The 23,408-nt window shown below is 40.3% G+C and overlaps 2 protein-coding genes across 2 annotated transcripts in view; one reads left to right on the plus strand and one right to left on the minus strand.

Annotated features, from left to right (window-relative positions):
* Nucleotides 1-600: 600 nt before the first annotated feature.
* LOC111665363 (L-rhamnose-binding lectin CSL3-like) lies at nt 601-3,303 on the minus strand. The gene is made up of 9 exons (XM_023420350.2): nt 3,263-3,303; nt 3,107-3,139; nt 2,861-2,917; nt 2,570-2,708; nt 1,613-1,725; nt 1,459-1,509; nt 1,081-1,204; nt 823-937; nt 601-734 (listed from the first exon to the last, which is right to left on the minus strand). The coding sequence occupies exons 1-8, from the start codon at nt 3,291-3,293 to the stop codon at nt 826-828; spliced, it is 660 nt and encodes a 219-aa protein (XP_023276118.1). The 5' UTR covers nt 3,294-3,303; the 3' UTR covers nt 601-734; nt 823-825.
* A 3,620-nt stretch (nt 3,304-6,923) lies between these two features.
* Nucleotides 6,924-23,408, plus strand: part of spega (striated muscle enriched protein kinase a) — a 44,146-nt gene continuing 27,661 nt past the window's right edge. The window contains 6 exon segments of the mRNA XM_087177697.1: nt 6,924-7,342; nt 8,476-9,032; nt 20,490-20,532; nt 21,321-21,352; nt 21,355-21,489; nt 22,526-22,624. Coding sequence (XP_087033823.1) covers nt 8,651-9,032; nt 20,490-20,532; nt 21,321-21,352; nt 21,355-21,489; nt 22,526-22,624 — 691 coding nt within the window. The 5' untranslated portion in view covers nt 6,924-7,342; nt 8,476-8,650.

Raw genomic sequence — 23,408 nt, forward strand, 5'->3', positions numbered from 1 at the left:
AGCCTCACTGGTTGCTGTGTTTTTTTTTTTTTGAGAAACCTCCTCCTGATCTTTTCCATGTTTTCTTCAGTTTTCTTCTCCTTTTTTTTGTCATTTGGAACCATTCGTCAGCGTCTTCCACTGCTTGTAACCATTAGATAATCACGTAGGCTTAAAATACGACTTTGTTTTTGTGAAACTGTTTAAATTCCGTAAGATGTAGGTATCTTGCAAGAAAAATTAAGGCTGGCCCTAACGGTTGGTGTGAGTACCGTGCTGTATCTAGCAGTAGAGGGCGCTAATAAAACACATAACCAGATGAACACTATATAGACATTACATTTGTTGTTGAATTTACACATTTACTCTTGCTTAAAAAAATCTTGAAACCCCTATGAATGTAGAAAGAGTAACATACTAAAGATGGAGGAAATGCAGGTGCTATTCTGTGGCCGTACGCATATCTGAATTCAAGCTTTTTCAAAAATTGGAGAAAACGGCATGAATAACTGAATTGTTTGGAAAAACTCATATTTGGCATCATAGGATGTGTTCATATATCATTTTAAAGTGCTAAGTTAAGATGTGATATTCTCAAAAAAAAAGACAAAAACACAATCATTATTTGCACTGCTTTAATTTGATTAATCCAATCACATTATGTTTGATTTGTGATTTCTGCCACAGAATGGGATGAAACCCATGATGAAGAGCTGCCTCTCCTCTCTGGGACATGGATGTCAGAGGTAAATCTCCTAGAAATGACAAGAAAACAGCATGACGTGTGAAATGGTTTAGCTGTTTCTTAAATCATGCACAGCACATATCTTTTGTTACACTTACCGATCAATAACAAATGTAATCCACAGAGAGATACAAGGGATTATCATCGCAGAAAGTAGGTTCTCCCAGATGTTCAGCACTGGCTGTGAGGTTGCACTCTTCTTTTCCATTACACCTGGCGATACATGTTAAAGAAAGGCAACGATTATTAATGGAAAAACAAACCAGGACATGAATTAGTTACATATATGAAAATATATTCAAGAAAAACAAGAATTCAGAAAAAATATTTAGTTTGTCTTTTGGTCCAATACACACAATGCTTTCACTCTCTGATGAGCCACAGCACTTGTACAGAAGGTCTTTTTTGAAGGGGTTTCGCTGCAGGTGTTCGCATCAAGACGTCCAAAATTGGAACTCATTATATGCAGGGCTCCCTCCTCTAAGGATGGTACAGACAAAGTTTATTTCATTAACAATGAATGCAGCTTGCAGCTTGCTTGATAAACCCGTCAAAATAAATAAATACAAATCTTATTAGAATTAAATACCTATATGCCAACATTCAAAAAGCGAAGTCTGGATTAAAGGAAGATGAGTATGAATATGTTTTGAAAGAATATCATAGAGAGATGTGTGATCCTTTTTTAATATCCAAATATTTCCATGCAGAAATTATTATCGACGCAATCTTACCACACTGAATAGCCGCACTTTCTCCTTCACATATAATGGCAGTGTCCACATCTGTCAAAATATCAGATAAAGATAAAGTGAGATTTTACCTTGAAATCTTAAAAATCATCTCAACATTTTCACTGTCAACCAGCAAGTACTTAAAAATACTCACCGGTGATCTTGTTACACCTGTAGGTAACTTGAAGGAAGTTATCCGGTGAGTAATCGCACACAAACATCTTCTCATTGAGCTTGGGCAGTAGGCAGTGTTCCTTAGAGTCACAGCTGGAGAAATGTTACAACATTCAAGGTTATTTTATGCACAAGAGGATATCTTCACACAGACAGTTAGACATTTGAACTGAATAGAAGCAGCATTCATCTAAGCAGAGCAAGATTTTGCAATTCAAATCACAGGGAATGACCAAAAAGTACAAGGTAAAAGTACCTATACAACAATGTAGAAATACAGGTATTTGTCCCGTATCTGAAATTCTATCTAAATAAAAGTACAGAAGTATTTTAAGTATATATAGTGAAAAGCACTTTAAGTATTAAAAGTTAAAGTACTCGTTCTCCAGAAAAATGGCTCTGTGACTGATGTGTTATCACATGACATTTTTAGGTTGTTCGTACTGTTTCATTAAAGTTTAAGTAGCATTTTACTGTTGTAGCCAGTTGAAGTGGAGCTACTTTTTAACTACTGTATTTTCAGTTAGGTTATTTAGTCCAGTGGTTCCCAAACTAAGGGGTCAAACCCTCCAAAGGGTCAGAAGATAAATCCGAGGGGTCATGAGGTGATTAATGGCGCAGGAAAGAAGACATTTGTATAAATTATTTGGACTGTTCTCTAATGATAGCTTTTTTTTCTGAAATATTGGCACTGCAAACGACATAGAAGTCTGAAACATTACAAGACCCTGCTTTTTTTGTAAGGGGTCACAAGCCAGAAAGTTTCACAACTGGTTTAACCTTTAGTAATGCATGTAAAATCTGTAGGAAGCATCTTACTGATAATGTTGCTCGTTAAAACCTGAAACTGTAACTTTAAATATCCCTATTCCTATTTGCTCAGTCTACAAACTGAAACACTATAATAATGTAAAACAAAATAGAAAACCAATCTTACAGTTGCTTGGCCCATCCAGCCATCGCTGTATGCATGCAGTCCTTCTCTGAGACCGTGGCAGGCTGGTCTCTGGCATCACAGTTGGCGGAGCTTTTCACACCATAATCCATTGCCACCAGTACAATTCCATGTCCTTCAGCTGAACATACGCAAAACAAGGAATTATACAGCAAAATAGTCATTTGGTGCTAGTAGGAGAGGGAAGATCTAAAGGTCCTGAAGGTGGTGAGAGTAAATGCATTTTATATGATGTTAAAGAAGTACTAATAATAATAATAATAGAATACATACGGCATTTCAGCTCTCCATTTACACCAGGACATGCCACATCGTAGAGGAATTCTTCAGCTAAACAAAATACAGGGTTAGTCAAAGATTAGGGCATCGTTCTTAAACAGTATTTTAATGGTAGTTTACAGAACAAAAAAGAGGACAAGATAAAAAATTAAAATCATGACATTACAAAACCAAAAAAGTAAAACCAAACAATAGGTAAGGAAATCAGAAGAAAAGAAATCAGAAATTGTTATAATTTACCTTCAGATGACCAACACCAAGCTGCAGCCAGGACTAAAAGAACAATGAAACAATTAAAGGTATAATTGATCTTAAATGAAGACATGTAACATAATTTGCTCCCATTTCTACAGTTACCCTCTCAGTTAAAGACAACAGAACAAGTTCCATACTCACAGGTGACGATTTTTGCTCTTGTAGAAAACATCTTGTCAGTTGTGGATGACTGCACAACAGACAGCAGCTTTTTATGCAGTTTCTTTTTTCATTTTTTTTTCATATGCACACACAGCCTAGGAGTTAGGAAGGTGTTGAAACAGTAAACAGCCCTGGGGTACCCAGACTGAACTGTGCATATAAGACAGAATTTATCATACCTCAATATTGGTATCGTTACTTGCAATTAAACATCTTTAATATTTGCAATAATTGGCAAATATTGTCTGTCGCTTGAGGATTTTTAGTGTTTGCTCTGTGTCACAAGACTGAGAAAATGAGTCTGTATTACAATGGGAAGAACAAATTAAATTTTCCAGTTTTTTATTTTATTTTTACCTGTTTAGAAACCCCAGTGAGTGATTCCGTTTCTTTTAATGCATCTGAGAAGTAATTTGGGTTTATAGCCCGTGACCAATGATGGAAAGTTGCACACCTTTTTTTTTTTTTACCCCCTTTTTTTTTAAGGCTTGTTGCAAAAATGTGGTTCACTGGTGTGTTTTCAATTGTTTTGGGGCAACAATCGAACACAGGGTAATGAGATACAGTATATCTGGCTTCGGCTGCATAGACGATATTGAATCAATTCATTGCTTGTTTAGTTTGTTTCATGGAATTTGTTGACAGCAGGTTTTAACTGCAGTACCTGAGTGAATGTACTTGTGCTTTACTTGAATATTCCCATGTTAATTAACTTTATAATTCTACTCCACTTCATTTCAGGAGGGAATATTGTCATTTTTACTCCACTAGATTTATCTGCCGGCTCCAGTTACTACCTTTCACATTAACGTCTTGCATACAAAACCAGAGTTTACAAGACATAATGCGTTGTTATGGATTAAATTACCCAACAGTATATATGAAGTGATTCAAATTAGCTCCATCTCAACCAGATAAATCATTAAAATACATCTTTCATGCATCAGTAATAATGGTTAAATGACAGCATGCCAGCACTGGATAATGACGGCTTTTGCTTTTGATACTTAATTCTGAGTCTTTACTTGTATTGAAGCATTTCTACATATTGGTTCTGCTGTTTTTAGATAAAAGATAAGATTACTTCTCTCACCACTGGACCACCTTCAGCTAGGGTAAACGCCTCATTATCTCTGTGTGCTGTTTTTTCCCAGCCCGGCGCCCATAAATTCAACACCAAAGGGTAGAAACGTACAAGAGAGCTGATGATCCCCATCTCCTCACCTCCTGCAGGTATGTGACAGTGTTTGTTTTTCGAGCGTGTTCACATGTCTCTGGGTGTTGGTTTGTACTGAACAATTTGTCTCCTGAGTTCTGACAACTTAATGTGTGCTATCTGAGAAATGAATCGCACAGTTTCATTTGCCACGGAGCATTCACAGAGATAATTTGGTCTTGATAAGGGGTCTGGTTTATTCATCTCACCTGTAATGCCACCTGTTGCCGGTTGTGTCTTACAACTTGGGCAAATATAACCATAGCCATCTGCTGAGTTAGAGTCTGGGTGAGCTGCACCTTTAACATTTAGTTTTGTACACAAGTTAAATACTACTTCTAGAAGCATAATTGGGCTGCGTATCAACATTTCATAGTACTGTATATGAATAAATAATCTCTAAGATTTATATAAGAAACAACAACAACAAAAAAGCTTTCTGGATTGAAATGAGTATAAAGATATAAAGACAGAGGGAGAATATTTCCACACTGAGTCACAGAGTTGAACACAGTGTTAAAGTGAAGGCTAACATTCAACATTTCTGCACAGAAAAAATATATACATATATATATATATATATATATATATATATATATATAAATAAAAATATTACATCATGTGACATACTGCATATCCTGCTGCTGGGACAGATATCTTCAGGTAAGACTATTGTGTATGTAATCATATTGCTCATGTAAACCTTATTTACACTGTGGGTTACTCTCAAGTATTATGTTTGACTGATGTAACTGATGTTGGTCTTGACTTGAACTGAAGCCTTTTTGGACTCAGCCTTGGCTCAGTCTGAACTCTTGACCTTCATTCAGTCCAGTTACGTCTTGGTATCAAGTCGCAGATTTGACGGGACAGCAACTCTCCGGCATCATAAGTTTCTCTCTGTCAACACTCTCAGTGAAGAGAAAAAGACTGAACTGACTGAAAGAAATTGTTGATTCAATAGTTAGAAAATATGACGGTTGATATGGGGATGGTGCGTTTTAAAGGACTTCAGGATAATTTTGCGGATAAGTTACTTTTTTCTTTTTTAATATAAATATAAAAGACTTTCAACAGGAGAGACACTGCAGCTTTGGAAAGAAAAGAAAACATAAGATGAAAAAAAAAAATCCAAAACATCCACTTTTACATGATTTTGTTCTCTCTGCTGAGATAATATCAAATCCTTGATTGTGTTTTATATAAAGTGGTCTGGTGCTGTGAAGGTGAAGCAGAGATCCTTAGAGAGTTGCTGATACCTGCCATTTTTTCCCCCACCCCCATCTGCCAACCTCCTAAGGGTATTGACTAATAGCAACCAGCACAGGATGGAGAAGTTGCTCCGTCCTGGCAAAGTCTGTTATTGATTTACATTTTTTTAGGGGCCACAGTTGCCTATCCAGCATTTCAAACCTGCCTCACTCGAGACAGAGAAAATATTGGTAGTCATTACTTTTCCAGTTAGTAAGTTCTGACTCAGTAGTTTGTGGTTGTGCTGGATATTTTTGTAGTACTTTGTCCACTAAAAGCCAGTGAGTGAGCTCTGACTGAGCAGGACTCCAGGATGCACTGAACAGGCCAGATGCAGGGATTGTGGAAGATATGAGAGTGGAAATTCTCTATTACTTCTCTGAAACTCAGAATAACAACTTCATAACTAATGCATCTACAATTACTTGATTTTTCGTGCAAGTGCAGTGTGTTTATGACATATAAAAGAGCTGCAATTGAGGGAATATTTTGCCTAGGAGCATCCTCATTTGTGTAATTTAAAGAAGATAAACTATGAAAAAAATGAAAAAGGCCAGTGAACTTATATTTTATAAAATCTTAAAACTGTTTCACAAATTGCTGCATATTTAAAAAGCCCATAAGTGGCTGAAACCTCAGTCACACAAAGGAGAGATGAAGAAAAGGTTTTGTTTTTGAAGGCCAAATATCATGTAGATTTATGTAACCAAAAAAATAAACAATAAGGATTTATGAAGAAATAAGTGGGGGAGAATAACACGTATGAATAAACGTATTAAACGTGAAATTCTATTGTGTCTACTGCAATTGTTCCAACCAGTTACATTATGTTGTGTTGTTATATCACTGTCCTACAATTGTATGAATCACTAAGTCCTGTCTTTATTCTTAGACTTTCTTTTTATAGCCGCTCCAACTGTCACACGCACGCTGTCTCTGCCTGTCTCACATAAACACACACACGCACACTCACTTTGGTTGATAACACTATCTACAGGGCTTTTAGTATGGGAGCTTTGGTGTGTGTGTGTGTGTGTGTGTGTGTGTGTGTGTGTGTGTGTGTGTGTGTGTGTGTGTAGGTCATACATGGCAGCTCAAGAAATGTGACCTATCTGTGGCGGTGGTGCAGCTGTCGTTTGCAACCTGAGGGACTTGGGGGGTGAAGCAGTGAGGTGGTGGGAGACTGGAGAGAGAGAGGGGAGACCTATAACATGAGCTGATTTAAGTACTTAGGAAACAAAAAGGTTAAAAATGTGTGTTCTTAAATAGTACTCAAAGGTAGTTACTGAAAAACACACTAGACCAGGAGGCCTGAGTGGTTTGACATTTAGGAAAAAGGATCTCTGTCTCCCTGTCTCACCACTCTTCAGCGGGGTTAAAGCTGTTGAAAGGGACCATGGCAGTGGCTGCTAATGCTACATGATCTAGGGTGGACTTACACCTACAGCCCATGCTCACTAAAGGACACAGAGACACGGGCTTTCGTAAATGATTTGAGATGAAATATTTTGCTCCATGGATCTTGTTACCTTAACTTGGACTTTGCGGGGATGTCCAAAGGGATTCCTTTCGGCTTTAATGGCAAAAGTGAGGTAAGGTGCATTTCTTCCTATTATCGGGTAAAGTCTATTTTTATGCAACTCTTTGGATCAGCATATTAGTGGAATGTCATGAATTAGCAGAGGAAGCAAATCCAAATGCTGACGTCCATTCGTTGATTAGTAATTATGGTTTTCCATTTATTGCCATTTTGAATAGTGATTAGATTTATTTTCTAAATATGACTTGAAATAAAGTAGAAAAATAGCAGGAAGTCCTAAAAACCTAAACAAAACAAAACAAAAAAAAACAGTAAACACAGACACAACAGTCTGACCTTTTTTTAAGTTCAGCCGGCAATAACCACTTGGTTACTATTAGGGAAAGGTTCCCAATGTTGAATAGGGGGGTGCAGAGGGGAAACAAATTCCGGTCTGTGGTGTCAAAGTCCTTCCAACAGCCTTCCTACCAACCTCCCACTTAAGACTTAAAAAAAAAAGAAAAACCCTTGGCCATTGTTTTCAGTATAAACTACACACCAGTAGCTTCTTGACATTCATTATAATGGGTGGAGGTGTCAGGACTGGACTTCTTTGCTTTTGGCGTATTAGCTGTGACAGACACAGCCAGAGTATAAGAGAGGAGTTATGTCATATCTAAGAGTACTCCAGTGATTCAGAACCTTTCATACATTTTAAGAGACTTGCAAAAAAAAATGGGGATTGTCAAGAGATGCAGCGATATCTTCCCCAGTTATAACTCAGGATTTGTTTTAAAAATGTACTATACAGGCCAAAGCTATGATACCTTTGCTGTCACTTGAGTAATTTTCTCAGAGTTGACGACGCTCCTCAAGAGCAGCGGAACACATTATGCAACTGTTTCACAGGCTGAGTAGCACTTCAGTAGACTTTGACATGCAAAGTAGGTTGAGTACCGCCTTGTTTTCTGAACCAGTGCTGTCATTTCTATGGAGAGAAAGACACTGTTCGCATTACTGCAAGAGGTTGCTTGTCATAAAAATGTAAATACAGGTTTTTTAACCCATTTTCACAAAGGATCATGATGATGTCTTTTTATCCCCGTGATGAGCACATTCATTAGGAAACGTTGTCTGTAGTCAAAGTTCAAAATGTCTAAAGATAATGTTGATGTCATTCTGATTGATGTACTCTGATTGTTACAGTCCCCAGTACAACAGCCCAGGTCCAACAGCCTCCATACTCCCTGTGAGCCCAGAGATATCTGAACTGATGGAGCCTTTCAGAAGAGGCCTTCAATAACTGCAGCTCATCTTGACACCCTAATCAATTACCAGATAAAAAGTGCAGTCTGCGTAAAGAAGTGTGAAAGAAATCAAGATGGCAGACGGCCCTGGATCCAGTCCCAGTCTCAACATCCCTTCCAAGAGGCCCAAAGTCACCAAGGTCCATGTTGTTCCAGACGCCGGGGCCGCAACGCAGGAACCCACGCCACCAGTTTTCACCCGGAAACTCCGCAAGGCAGCTGTAGGAACAGGCTGTGATATCCGACTGAGGGTGTCGCTGGCAGGATTTCCAAAACCTTCGCTGACCTGGTACCACAACGAGGAGCTTCTTCCTCCGTCAGAGGCCCAGGACTCAGGGGGACTTTGGATACGGGACTGCCGCACAAGCGACGCTGGCTTGTATACCTGTGTGGCGACCAATGAGCTGGGAGAGGCAAGCTGCAGTGCTGTCTTGGCCATTATGGACCTTGGTGAAGGTAATCGCAAGCAATTGAAACTTTCTTTAACAGGAAATCCTAAATCATGACATTGGATTTTTAAGCTTTCGTCATATTTTCTTTTAAAACGGTTTTTGTCTGGTAATAGATTAATGGTCCTCAAATGGACCAGTCACTTACTTCCACTAATCATGCATTTCCTCTTCCCATTTCTCAACACTTTCCATTCTAATTAATATTTAATCTCATTATCCCAAAAGCTCACCAAGACAAAACAGTCGTAGATCAAAGACTGTGTTTTGATCATCAGACAGTAACCACGTCTTCCACGTCGGGAGAGCAGCACTTTGAAATGATTAAAATTAGCTGGTGGATTTAAATAGAGACTCAGAGGTGAGATTTGAGGCTCGGGTACTGGCCCAGGCTCACAATGGCAATAATGTCAACATAAGACTGGTTTTTATTCCACGGTTTGAAGTCCTCATTGTGTAGATTGTTCTGCAGGCAAATGAGTGTGGAACATTTCCAGAAACGGCAAAAGTGAAACTCGCTCATACTGAAAATGGTCACTTTGACAGAGACCTCTAACAGATGGAGCACAAGTTTATTCTCTCATGAATATTATGATTTTGATTTGAATCAATATTATGCAGATTTCTAAGTTATTGTTTGGTGCTTTCAAGTCTGTTTGCGTAGGTTTCACTTTGGATGAAACTTCCTAAAAGACTCTTTGCAGAAGTAAACTTTTGGAAGCTCAAACGTACCTATTGCTGTTGTTGTGTCTCCGTAACATCTCCAAAGTTAGAACACTATGGTGGGACAGTGTCGCTCCGGGTGGCCCTTCTGTCAGCATAAATTCACACAGCAAAGTATGCAAAGATGTTAATGATCTTTTTGAGCAGTTCCATCTTCCACGTCATCTTTATCATGTGTCACTTACTTCTCTCTTACACTCAGTAACTGTGCCCACAGCTGAAGAGCAGTGTGAAAGTGTGTGTCTAACATGTATGGATTTGCTCTCAGTGTCTTGCACAGTGATGGATTTGAATGGCTTGTCTATCATTTCCCAGTTTGTCTTGTCACCTCTGTCTTGAGGAGATAAGGATTTGTCAGTGTGGCGTCTGTGGCTTTTTTTAAACTCAGCTCTCATGCCTCAGTAACTGACTATTAGAAGCATATATCAGAGCCCTGTATGTCACATATCGGCCTATTTTCATGTAGCATCGGACAAAAAAAATGACCTTTTAACTAGTTACATGATAAAATCAATGACATTCAAGCAAGTCGCGCACAATTCATGTTGAATTCTGTTACAGTCATTTGATTCAAACGATTTTCGATTTTCTACTTTAAGGGTCTAACGAGCAGAAATTATTTTTACGAGTTCTAGATCTGGCTGTGATCTGTGATAAAACTACAGCATGAAACTGGGCGTTCGCTGGTATAAATACTCCTGACCAGTTTGCATCATCCGTCTGAATGGCAGATTCCTTGGCGTAGAATGGTTTGCAGTGAGATCATTGTACTGCCGTGTATATTTGATCGTGGTCTTGTTGCCTTGGCCTGTGAAGAAAGTTGACAGTTAAGCTCACATGTCACCAGCTCTAACACTACGAGCTGGCACGTATGATCCAGCTGACATATCACTCAGCACCTCTCTGTCCTCTCAAAGCAATCCAGCGTCAGTTGCTACCTTTTGACCTCTGTTCCCATCACGTATTTCTGTTCTTTGCTTCTTTCTTTTCATCCGTCTCTTCTTTTGTCTCTCTCTGCTAATTTCAGTGTGGTTGAAGTTATGATTTTGAGGGACAGTACAGATGGAATGCATTTCTTTTGGTGCATTTTTATATTTCTAATCTCTTTATTACTTTATTTTCCACATGACCAGAACTGTAAACTAGATGGTTAGACTTGTATGAGACTTGCTTGACTTACTTTGAAACTTGAGTTCTGACCTGGTGAAATCACGGAACAATAAAAAAAAAAATAAGACAGCAACAGCAGGCCTTACATAGGTGCAAACTGTACATATTTAACTCTCAAGCCAATGCAGTGACAGAACTTGGTCTCAGAAATGTATAGAGTCATTAATATGGCTCTGAAAGGACAATATTGAAATGATGTGTCTTTTTAATTGTCAGCTTTTACACCTGGAAATAATCATTATCTGATGAAGACTTGTGGCTCGACTTGAACTTGATTTAATAAACTTGAAATCAGCCCAATCTCTTTGTTTCTTGACGAGCTTTAGTTTGATTCGTGTTACTATTTGCAAAAATAGCTAACACAAGCTGAAAGTCAGCGAAGTAAGATTTTTTTTTTTTTTTTTACCCATTTTCTGGGTCTTAGCTACCTGACTATCTCTCTGACCTCTGCCTCCCTCTTGCAACTCCCCTGCTTTCTCTCTCCTCATGGTTATTTATGGCCTGGTATGTGTCGTGCCGGCCACAGGGCTCGTGCTCTAGTGGATGCCGCCGGCCCCCTTCTCCGATTGCACCGGCAGACATCACAGATAATTATAGCATCACCACAGTCAAGACGCGGCGCTGTCACACTCAATCACGGTCAGTGTGATGAAAGAGAGACGAGGAGGGTGTGCTAAGACGGGAGAGAGGGGCTGTGACTGGTGTATTTGTGTCGGTGTCTGGTGTGTATCAGCGCACGTGTGTGTGGTTATCTTTAATGACTGTTCTGGCTGCTTTTGAGCATCGCTCAGTGAGTCAGACAGTCAGGTCTGTCACTTTGTGATATCACAACTAGAAACCAGAGTAGTGCAGTGTCACAACTTTATTGATATCACCCTCTGACATATAGCTTTTGATTAACATGCTGTCAGGCATCTGAAGGCTGAGCAGTTTTGGTGGAAGCTCTGGAGAAGCAGCACATCAGTCACCTGTGGTATTTTAAGCTACGTGTACAGTCATCAGGAGATCATTGTCGTACTGTGACGCAGGAGCATGAACCTTCAAGGCGTCATAAGATAACATTTGAAAAGGTCTTTGTTGCACCTTTAACCCTTGGCTTCCCAAGGCTCAGGACCCCTAAGGGCTCGCAAGATAAATCTGTGGGGCTGCAACATGGTAAAAAAAATTCTGCTACAGTTTTTTCAGCTTTCAAAAAACCCATTACCTTATTAAATAACTTTATTATTAACCATGGTATTCATCCTGCAGGTAGACATAGTTTCATCAAATCTGTCATATGTTATGAAAGTTGTTGAGGATGGATGGATGTGAGAAAGAGGTTGAAAGTACAGCAGTAAGCAGGAAGTCATTGGTTTATTCTGGTCTAGACATTTGTTATGGAAGCCAGGAAGTAGGAGAGGTAACAGTAACAAGCTGTTGGTATGAAGTAATAATTCTAATGTTTGAAACTTTACATTAGCTCGTAAGCTAATCATATGTTAGGGGCTAATTGTTGCCGTTAGCAAACTAACAAGTTGATTTTCCGTACACCAGATCAATCAGATGACAAATCATTACTGTAGGTCAGTTAGTTACAGCACCGAGATCAACCATTCCTTATGAAAACAGCTGTTTAGATACACTCATTTGTGAGAGATGTAGTTTTCAGCAGCATCGACACCCCCCCACCCCCCATGGTGAATGCCAGAGGGTCCATTACATCACCTGAGAGACATCTATAAAGCAGAGTGACAGGCTGACGGAGAAGGTCCACACTACTGTACAGCTCCAGTAACACTTGCAGCCAGACTGTGGTCAGCTTTTGATGCCACGATGATCTGTAATCGCATTCACATTCAGGTGAATTCCACACGGTCAAAGCATCAGATACATGAATGAACTCAGTCACACAGTCTGAACTTTATTTTTAACACCTGCAAGGCTACAGTGTGATTTTCCCCTCCAGCTCCAAGGTGTATGAGCGCTCAGCTGTGTGAAATAGATCCATCTGTAACTGTCTCATTGTCCTGTATTGTGTGTACAGTCGTAGCATATCATTAGTGGTGTCCGACAGCATGTCAACCTTGTGCTAGAGTTTCAAAACTCCCTTTAATACAAGCAGAGGGATCCACAGAGGACGGCAGAGGTCGTTCAGTTTCTCTGTGGCAGTGTGTTTAATCTCTGGCTACAACTGGGGGGGTGGGGGGTGGGCAGGCTCTCTGAAAGGGGGTGCAAAAGGAAAGTACAGTACGACTGGAGGGGTCGTACTATGCAGGGCTCGAAATAGACTGCTGAAGTTGGCAGTCAAAGTAAGGGAGGACTGGGGGAAGACAGGGAGAGGGCAAGAAAGAGAGACATGGGCTGAGGAAGATAAAGTTTTAAGGTCTAGCAGCCATCTTAAGACAGCTCATCACTGCTTGAGCAGTGCCTCATTTCATGCTGCAGAAGAAGCCATTTTAAAGAAATCATAGGGAGAGAAGATGAAACTGGGAGAAGTAGGCCTGTCGGAGTCGTTTTGAGGAGGTTCCCTCTTTTTAGTGGCGTGTCTTGAGGAAGACTCAGATAAGTTCTTTTGGGCAGAAGTAGCCATCTAGTCGTTTATTTAAAGGACCATACAAAGGGAAGACGAGAGCCATGTTGCGGCGGGAGCTGCTTGATGCACGGAAAGCTTTGAGGAATGTTCGGGAAGGTGTGAGTGGGCCGAGAAGCAAGAAGCAGAGAGGTGAGTGGGAGCTGGTATCAAGACAAAGTGTATTCTATGATAGCATAAAATGGTTTGTTGGGGATCCTTTTTTAATACTGCAGGGAATCATGAAATGCATACCCAACCAAGTGGAGCAGCTGTAATGGAAATGAAAACAAGGCAATACACTTGAGGCCGCTCCTGTTGCTGCTTAATTAGATTTAGTTTGTCTCTCTTGTATGCTCTCAGATTAGCCTTTTTTTCCTGCAAGCTTTACTTTAAAGTACAGCAGTCCTCTTTGGCATGGTGCAAATATGAATATTATAGCCTATAAATACTCTTATTGTTCCTGTGGGTCATCCTGCCCTCTCAGTCCAAAAAAACAGTTCAGTTCTAAATACAAACATGCAAACTACCTGAAACGTCTTGTGCACCTTTTTGGATTTTTATGGATGATTGTGCAGCAGTTTAAGCTTAAACCTGTTTGTCTGCACAGTCGGTGTCTGTTTGAGGCAACACACAGCATGGCTTCCCTGCTCTCACCATCTTTTATCGACCCGGTCCTCTTGTCTGGACCACCACCAGCTCAGATTTGGCACACTGGAGCGGAGATACTCTATAGCTGTTTGATGATTTCACATTCCCGAAATATTATCTTCAAGTGGATTAAGGATACAGTACAATTAATTAGGTTCTCTATTCTCACAAGGCAGCTGAGGCAATATGTGAGGGTGAAGCCAAAACGCTTGTTTCTCCGGTGTTTGGTTTGGCTGAGGACGTGTTTGTGTTCCATCCCGCTGGTACACAGTCATTCACAGGAACCCTGAGGGATTTGGTCCGGATTAGGTGGTAGGATCAGCTTGCAGTGTGACTGTCAACATTGGCCACTGTCATTTGGGATTTCCAGATCAGATCCCATATGAACTGAGTCAACATACCACCTCTCACATTTGCCGCCTAAAGGGTTTTTTGGTGGCATATTAAGAAGAGTCAGCTTTAGTGGAGTTGTTTCTTCTCCATTGTGCAGATGAGTGGCTGCCAGTGGTGGTTGTGAAATTGGTCTATGCTTTAGCCTAAGACTACAATGCAGCGATCAGATGGCATTCACATAACAATGCTTGTATATTTTCCTGTTTCTTTTTTAAAAACCCTTCAATGATGGCGAGAACTCATCGTTTCCTGGCCTGTGTTTTTTTCGTGTGGTTATTGTTGCAGCATTTTTCTTTGTGATTTAGTTGATTGTATAAAGACTTGTGAGAGCACAAGACCGCTGGAGCATGCATGTGCTACTTTCCCAACTTTTTGTATTTTGTCCCTTGTATTTTTTTTCTTTCTTTTAGAGAAAGACTGAAGATTCTATTATCACTGGATGAACACCAGGTGGACATAGGATAGGACAGTCCAATGCCTTTTTTTAAAGAAAAATTATATGGAAAAAAAACAAAAACAAAGTAAAGTAGTTAATATGATATGGAAGGTCTGGTTTGATGTGGTCTGTAATGAAAAAACAGAAGCAGTGTGATCACAGTGGGATGTAACAGCAGCAGAATCTGTTTTCCTTTGTGAGGAGATGATGCCAGACTTGCTGCTGATAAAGCTGTATGCCTGGGAGGCATTCATCAAGGCCGCTCCACAGAATGCAGCCTCTGTCACAAAATCAATGGGTTTCCGTGAAGTCTGCTTACTCTCTCGTTGTTGTTTTAAGATAATTAAACTAAAGCGTGGTCCAAATTGCATCTGTCCAAAGTTTTTTTTAATGTTCATTCAGTGTCTATGATTTCTCCATCTGTTTTGAGATTGCAGAAGCCAATTTTTGTAGCCGTAGATTGAGCAGAGAGGTTTAAATCTGATATGCACAGGCATGTCTGATACATGTTGTGGGTCAATAATGGGGATTGGCTTATGTCCAGTTCCGAGCATACTGCAGGTTTCAGCAGCGCTGAGGACAGTGTCACCTCCTGAACCATCACGCAATCTGGATACAGAGTAAGATAAATGACATGCACCGACAGAATCTAATTATCTTTTCTTAATGGCTGATATTGTATGATATCTCCAGCCCGAGACCGGTTGAAGCTGAGTCGTGGTGGCTTTTAGCGAGCATAAAAACTCGACCTCATGAGAGATCTTTCCAAGCAGCGTGAAATGGAAGCTTTGCCACCGTATCTGGCCTCTCAGTGGATGATGGTCATGGAATCTCATGTTATGATGGGCTTATTGATCCGGGGGCCGTTTGAACTGTTACTTGGGGGTGTATCCCGTATCACGCATAAAGCATCGGTATTGATCGCTGCACTTTCTGCCGGACCGAATGCCTCTCACCGGTGATGGATGGAGGAGGAGTGCGAGGCAGGCGAGGGTGAAGAGAGGGAGGTTTGTTAAAATAACAATTGCAAACTGTGATCCACTGCATCTAGGTTTGTCTTTAGTGAAAAAGGGATGTCTATTTAAATACAAATCTAGTCAGGGATGTCTTGATAATCAGATAAATGGAGAGAAATAAAAAAAGAATCAAAATCCACTGAGTAACTCCTGATTCATGATGGCAGGAGTAAATCTCACCTATTGATTCTGTGTTTACAAGGCCATAAACAGTCACAAGCCTCACTTAACAACGCTAAAGAGCAGTGTAGCAAGTCGGGGATGGAAGAGCTGTGTGGATACGTGGATGAGGATTCTGGGTTATTAGTTGGAGAGTGAGATCTGGGTCTGCCTGTAATTATTTTTAGCTCCGTTTGATGGAGGAGGTGTGGGGAGCACAGATGTGTCTGAAAGAACAATTAACGTGTGTCAGAGTGCGTATTAGAGCCAGAAAGAAGTTTGAAGGAGGTGGGAGAGGGTGGGAAGCAGTTTGCTCAACAAATCAGACATCTGGAGGAGAGCGTTTCATAATATTCCCTTTGCCTGAGATATACAGGCCTCTATATAGAAATAGATATATGTATTATATCAATGATGGTTTAGTGAGATGAAGATGAGACAATAGTGGATGATGGGGTGAACCATTCAGGTCTGATTAGCTGAAATGTGCCAGTTTTGCTCTGATTTATTTTTGTATCAGCGATGGATTAAATGACTTAGTAATGTGAATTATCAGCTGACTGTACAGCCTCAGGTGTGCGGCGTTTTTCAGCTCATCATTTTGGTCCTAATGCCTGCAACTTCACTTGTTCTGGTTCACTATGTATCCAGCTGCAGTGGGCGGCTGTTTCCAGTGAAAAAAGATCTTCGCTAAAGCCACTGCACACTACAAGTAGACAGGTGGACAAGGTGAGCCACTGTCCTGTGAGCATGGAGCGTTTGGCACCTAAAGCCAGATATTTCTCTCAGGAGTTGGTGCCAGTTAAACCGGCGCTTAAAGGGGAGAGCATATAAGCAGCTACTGTGCTTGCCAAAATGTTTTGAAGTGAAAGTATGCTAATGTTGTGTTTACAACTTGCTCCATTGCTCTTAAACAAAACATCAACTTATAATTTTAAAGGCTTAGTTCGTTATTGTCATTATTCCTGAAATTTTCATTCATTTAACATTTGCTTGTTTCATTTTCCTGTTCTTTTTTTTTTTTAAATGTTTTTCATTATTGTTGAGATGAAAAAAAAAGCAATTTGAAGACATTGCTTTGGGGTTTGGAAAATTGCAATTAGCATTTTGCAGTATTTTTCATCATTTAATAGACAAACCTATAATGAAAATAACCATTATTATTATTATTATTATTATTATTATTATTATTAGGTTGGACAGTGGTTGCTGCTTGTTGTGTGCCTTAGAAATAAGACACATGCATCATGCTGTAATCCAGTGGGAGAAACGTGTTTGCCTTTCCAGTCCAAATAGCCCTCGGCTGCTGGATGCTGTGGTAGCCTTGACCCTATCACTGGTTAAAGCTTACAGACATAGGAATATAGATAAATAATTGATTGGTTCTGGGTTTTGCTGGGGGCTTGCGCAGAGAGGAAAACAAAGAATAGAAAATAGACTGACAAGTATAAGAATGGAGTATATTTTATATTCATATTTCTAAGAAGACAGATATATATCACCCCCCCCCCTTTTTCCATCATCCCCTCTGTCCTGTCATGTGTGCCTCTTCCTCTAGCTCTCTCTTCCTGTTTCTCCCCTGTTTTGCCTCCTCCCCCATGAATCTTTTCCCCACTGTGCTTGTGTCTTGCTCTCGCCTCCACTCTCTGTCTCTTCTCTTTGTCTTTTTCCTCTCCCTCTATCTCGCTATCTCTCACTCTCATCCTTCACTCCTGCTGCTGAGGGGGGGAAAAAAAAAGTCAACATGCTCTGCTGAAGCCAGTTGTTTTCTTCCTCATTTTCTTTCCTCCTCCTCCTCCTCCTCCTCTTATTCTCCACTCTCATCACTGCAATCAAGACCAACACACCCCCTTCTGCTGAGACTTCCAACCCCCACCTCCTCTTGTACTGAGTGCGCTCTCGACCGAGGCAGAACCGACAGAGGGGGGAGTTGGACAAACCAGCTGAGAATTGCCTCTCTAACGGCAGCCTCTACGTCAGAGAGGGACGCGGTTCACATCAGCGGATACACACTCAGACACAAAGACACCTGGCTCCGGTTTATTTGCGTCCCCTCTCTTTCTTTCTCTCTCTCTCTCATTTTCCCCGTCTTGCTGCCAGACTGGAGAATAAACACACCCACGCACAAAAGGCAGCCGAATCCTGTTTTGAATCTTGAATTTTTTTTTAAAATTTCTTTGTTAATGCCACACCCTGGGCTTTTTCGGGTTGTAGGGATGTTTTTGTGAGCCCATGCCACAGGTAATCTCGCACGTTTGACAGGACGCACTTCTTCAAGATGAAGAAAATCTGGTCAAAGAAGAGATTTCAGGTGAGTTTGCTCCTTTATGGAGAAGAAACCACATTTAATGATGGTGTTATTTTTCCATATGTATGTTGTTTTTCATTGGGATTAGTAGGTTTTTACATATTGAGATGTCATGCCACACCCTTCACCTGATGATGAGATGCAAATGTGTTAATTTGTAGAAGATTACGCTGGTAAAATAAACATTTTAGGAAGTATTTTTAGGACATATACTAAAAACGACCTAGCATTCAATTCTGCTGGGGAAATGCTCATGGAGCAAATCTATGGATAGATGTGAAGCTTGCTGTTTGTTGTCTAATATCTGTCAACAAGTTAAGACAAATCAGGACAACCTAAGAAAGAAAGACAGCCCAGAAAAACTGCCTGCCAGATAGAAAAATGTATTTTTGCACAGTCTAAAAAATGAAAATTAAGACCGAAACTAAAATGGCACAGTAATCCACTTTCACGACATCAAACCGTCCAAATTTCTGCTCTGCTCCCTCTGTGTCTTTGTGCACATTCTGTGTCGTGAAATATGCATCTTGCCTTGGCAGTCATGACAGTTTTGTTGTTTAATAAGTAATTCATATAGCAGGTTCCCCAAATTCGGAGCATATGAAAAGTGTGTCAGTAGGCTACACTCCGTGGAGACACGAGAATCAGGGCAGACAGTCACAGCAGCTCTGAAGTGAGCAAAGCCGGTTTTCTGATGGTCGCTTTGCCTCCTCTCAATTCTGCATCAATATCAAACCCTGGAGATGCGTCCTTTTACTTTCAGCAGCAGATTTGTTGGAATCATGCTAGTAGGATTTGGATTATACCCATAGAATCTTTTTTTTCTTTTTGAAGTATTTGCCAAATTCAGCCTTTTCAAAAGGATGCTGTTCGTGGCTGTGTTCTGCTGATATGATTGCCTCGAGGCCATAACAATGGAGATCACGACAACGGTGGAAGCTTCTAGTCAGAGTCTGTCAAACAACAGTTACCACCAGGCAACAGTTAATCAAATTGCCTGACACGGAAAGCATTAACCAATGGGGAGTGCGCAGCAAAACGTAGGGGGAAATGAGTGTGAAATGAGTCATTTCAGTTTGCACTTTCGCTTCTTTCCATTCGCTGCAAAGAAGTGAGTCATTCTGAGGAGCTCTCCTTGGTGCTGATTGACAGACTGTCCAAGAAGCAGTTTCAACAACTGCTTTATCAGCAGGGACACTCACTTAAACATGGCCTGGAGAGTTTGTCAGATATGTTTCATTTTATTATAGATACGGCTGGGTGATATTTCAATATTATCATTAATGGTCTGGTGGTGTAATCTTATCGCGATGATAGGATCAACTCATGTTACAGATTTCCAGAAGTCTGTCGTCTAGATAGTTGTTTTTTACCAAAAATACCAGTTCCATCTTCTCACGTGTGAAGATGTGCTGTGTATCGGTCTTATAGTAAACCACGAGTAGACCAAATTTCTTTGGTATATTTGGTATTGTTGGTATTGGACTTGTTTTTACCATTTGTGATAAACGAATGATTAATGAAATACTTTATGGATTCAAAGTAAAAATGGATGGGAAAAATTGAGAGTTAGGATATTGATCCAGGGTCACATTTCGCCAAACAATCCGCGATTTGCAACATGACATCATTTCCCATCCTGCTCATTTTGACACATCACTACTTGCGGCCCTTGTAAGTAGAACTCTGGATTTGTTGAAAGTTGAATTCCCTCTATGAAATGGGCCTCTGGACAGGACTTTCCAACTTACGTGCATTTTTCTTTTATTATAAATCTAAACTTGAACTCAAAAGTCCACTTACTGGCTTCATCAGCAAATGGAGAAACATGAGCAATGATATTCGGTGTTTCTTGTTGTGCAGTTACGATATGGTTAAAAGTCAATCAATCATAAGTGAAAGATCATGCTACTATTCACACATTGTACTACTTAGAGTTAAGGATGTGACAACAGCGGGACTTGTGGGTAAAAGGGACCTTTTGTAGTGTTTTATGTGAAGCATAATCTTTGCCTGAGTTCACTGTTGAATAATGCATTGTACTTTGTATCTTGTTTCAGAGAACTGGGCATTCCACACGGACATTTGGCAGATTTACCCATGGTGTGTTGTCAGTATGAGCTTTACACCGATTCTCTTGTATTCTATTGTCTATTCTTTTCTTTTCCGTTGAAAATCCAGAGTAAAGTAGCTTTATCCTTTTTTTTTTTTTTCCTCAGGCCTTTTCCTTTTTCCTCCAACAGCATGTGCTTCATTTTGATTTATTCCTCTAATAACTCTTTTATATATGAAAGTTGCTGTTGTAGAACATCTATATTGCTTGAGTGTATTTATGTTTTTACTGCTTGACTGCTTACAACGACAGTGGGTTTTATTATTGTACATCCACCCCCACAATGCAATATTTTAGTAATCACGCTGTTGCCTCTCTGCATAAAATCCTTGGGTGAATAATGTCTGGCCTCAGTGGTTTATGGGAGAATATTTGTCAATATTTAAGCAGGCTATGATTCAAGCCAAAACCGAGGCTAGATGCACTCGACTCCAAATCATATTTACATTAAAGTCCAGGCTATACAGTGAGAAATAAAGTATATTTCCTCATAAGTACATGGCTGAATCGATTTCCCCTGGCCTGGTGTGCAAGCTATTTAACTTCATTTGATACAGATGGGTGGATCTACATACCCACGCCCACGAAACCACACACATGCAGCTCGCAGTGTAATGAGTTAATGGTGATTGTTCATGTTCCACTAGCTTTCTTACCTTCTGGAATGATCTAATCAGGATCTGACTTGATGCGAGGCGCGATGAGGTGCAACCTGCTTTGTGGTTGTCGCTCCTCCTCCTCCTTCACGAGCTCTCTAACCAGTAAACATATCTGTCAGCCACCCAGCAGTTTGGCTGGTGATTTTTAGACTCTAATGGGTACGAAGAGGATTGGTCGTGTGGGTGAGAGAGATGGTGGTTTCCATAGTAACGGTGCTCTCCCGTCTGCCCTCTCTTGCTGCCACTATGGAAGCGAAGTTTTCCGCTCCTGCCGAAAGCAAAGCTATGGTAAACCTGCCTGTCTTGATTCATCTCCTGCCTGTGTTTTTTTTTCTCTCTCTCTCTCTCCCTCTCTCCCTCATCCCTCACTGACTTCATCTGTTCACCCTGCTGATGTAACGTGATCTCAGCCACAGAGATGTGGTTTATTATGACCCTGTCTGTGGCTTCTGTTCCCCTCAGTCCTTTTCCCTTTATTGTGTTTTCTTGCTCTTAATATTTAAGCTTGCTCATGATATTTTATGTGTCCACCCTTATATTTGTTTTTTCTTTCTGTTTTTGAATGTTCTGTATAAAACCAAGACCACAGTCAAGTGATTATCATCCCTCTTTCTTTTTGTGGACATGGATTACGTTTTTGTGGTTTAAGTTTCATGTTCTGTGAAACACATCTCCCGTTTATCATGTCATTTTCTAAATGGCTGCCATTCTCTTCACTGCTCCACAGAAATATCAGTTTGTGTTGTTTTCACTCCCACTGATCGAGCGTTCATCCCATAATTTTGACCAAAGTTCAATTTGGTTCTTTCATCAAAATATTTTGAAAAAAGAAAAGTAAATCACTTTTTAATACCTGCTATTTCTCTAACATTTGAATCATCTAAATTTGCTTTGTTTAATAGGTGATGTGTTTTTGAATCAATTAAAATGGGGAAAAAAAGGACAAAAAGAAACAAATGAAGCTTCATAAATTCAGCTCACCCTGCTGTTTTATTACCAAAGTCAAATGGATTCAGACCTGAGGGAAGAGCATTTATACATACCGCTCTCCCTCATGTATCAGCTGTGTATTTTTATAAGCCACAGCTGGCTTCATGTCACGCTCGAGCTTCAACCCATTTATTTCACTCTGGGGGCTCTCTGCGGCTCTTTTCAAGGACCCATCAAAGTGTTTGCTGCTAAGCAAATCTGAAGTGTCATTTTCACCCGGACTCTGTTGTTGTTTTCAGCCTCCTCTTTTCCTCCTCCACCTCAATTTCTCTCTTTACTGAATTTTCACCTTCCACCTTAACCCATCTGTGTGTTCTGCTGGTTTTTATTTCAGACTCTGAGACCACAGAGGATGAGACCACAGAACCTCAGATGGAAACCAAAGGAGGGCCCGGGAGGCACCAAGACAAGGCCGGAGGGAGAGGACCTTCAGGTATTTTATTGAAAATCTTTCAGACTTTTCTGTACACTTTCAGCGTCTTAGATTAGCTCTTCACAACTGACATTTCTGCTTTTTTCCTTTTTGAATTTATTTATTGTTAAAGCTGCAAACACACTTCCAGTCTGTGAGTTCAGCATGCACATGTTCCGTAGCTCTGAACCCTTATTTATGAGCTGATAGTCAATATGATTTACTGCAGCAACAACATCACTGCCAAAAACACACTTCTACAAAATTATGATTCAGTGTGGATTGATAGATTTAATGGACGGTCGTTATCATCTTGGCCCAAGACGTGCGTTGGATGAAATCCGATACGGCAGAATGCATTAATCGCTCCTGGTGTGATGCAACAGTGTGACACACTGCCCTAGTTTCCAGCAGGGAACCTGTCTCAGGTCTGGATCTCACTATGTGCCTCCACAGGGAACGAGCACAGCCCAGAAAACTGGAGCTGATTCTGCCTATAAATGAGGCTGAAGCTAATGACGGTGATTATTTTTACTATATTGTGCTTTGCCAGTCTGATTAAATTAGGATATAAATGTAGATTATTGAAAATTTAATACAATTATTTGCTGATTAATCAGTCAAAAGAAAAGAAATTAATTGACAACTAATTTGATCATGTCTTTTTTTGGGGGGGGGGTCTCGGACTGTTGCCTGGACACAACCTGACATTTAAAGACATCACCTGGGAAACTATTTCCCTGTTCAAACTGTCCTCTTAGGCAGCAAGTAATGATTATAGTAAAGATGAATCTGTCGACAATTT

Source organism: Seriola lalandi, unplaced genomic scaffold, assembly GCF_002814215.2.
Source record: "Seriola lalandi dorsalis isolate HSWRI2012SDOR001 ecotype SW California unplaced genomic scaffold, Sedor1 jcf7180002054630, whole genome shotgun sequence".
Lineage (NCBI taxonomy): Eukaryota > Metazoa > Chordata > Actinopteri > Carangiformes > Carangidae > Seriola > Seriola lalandi.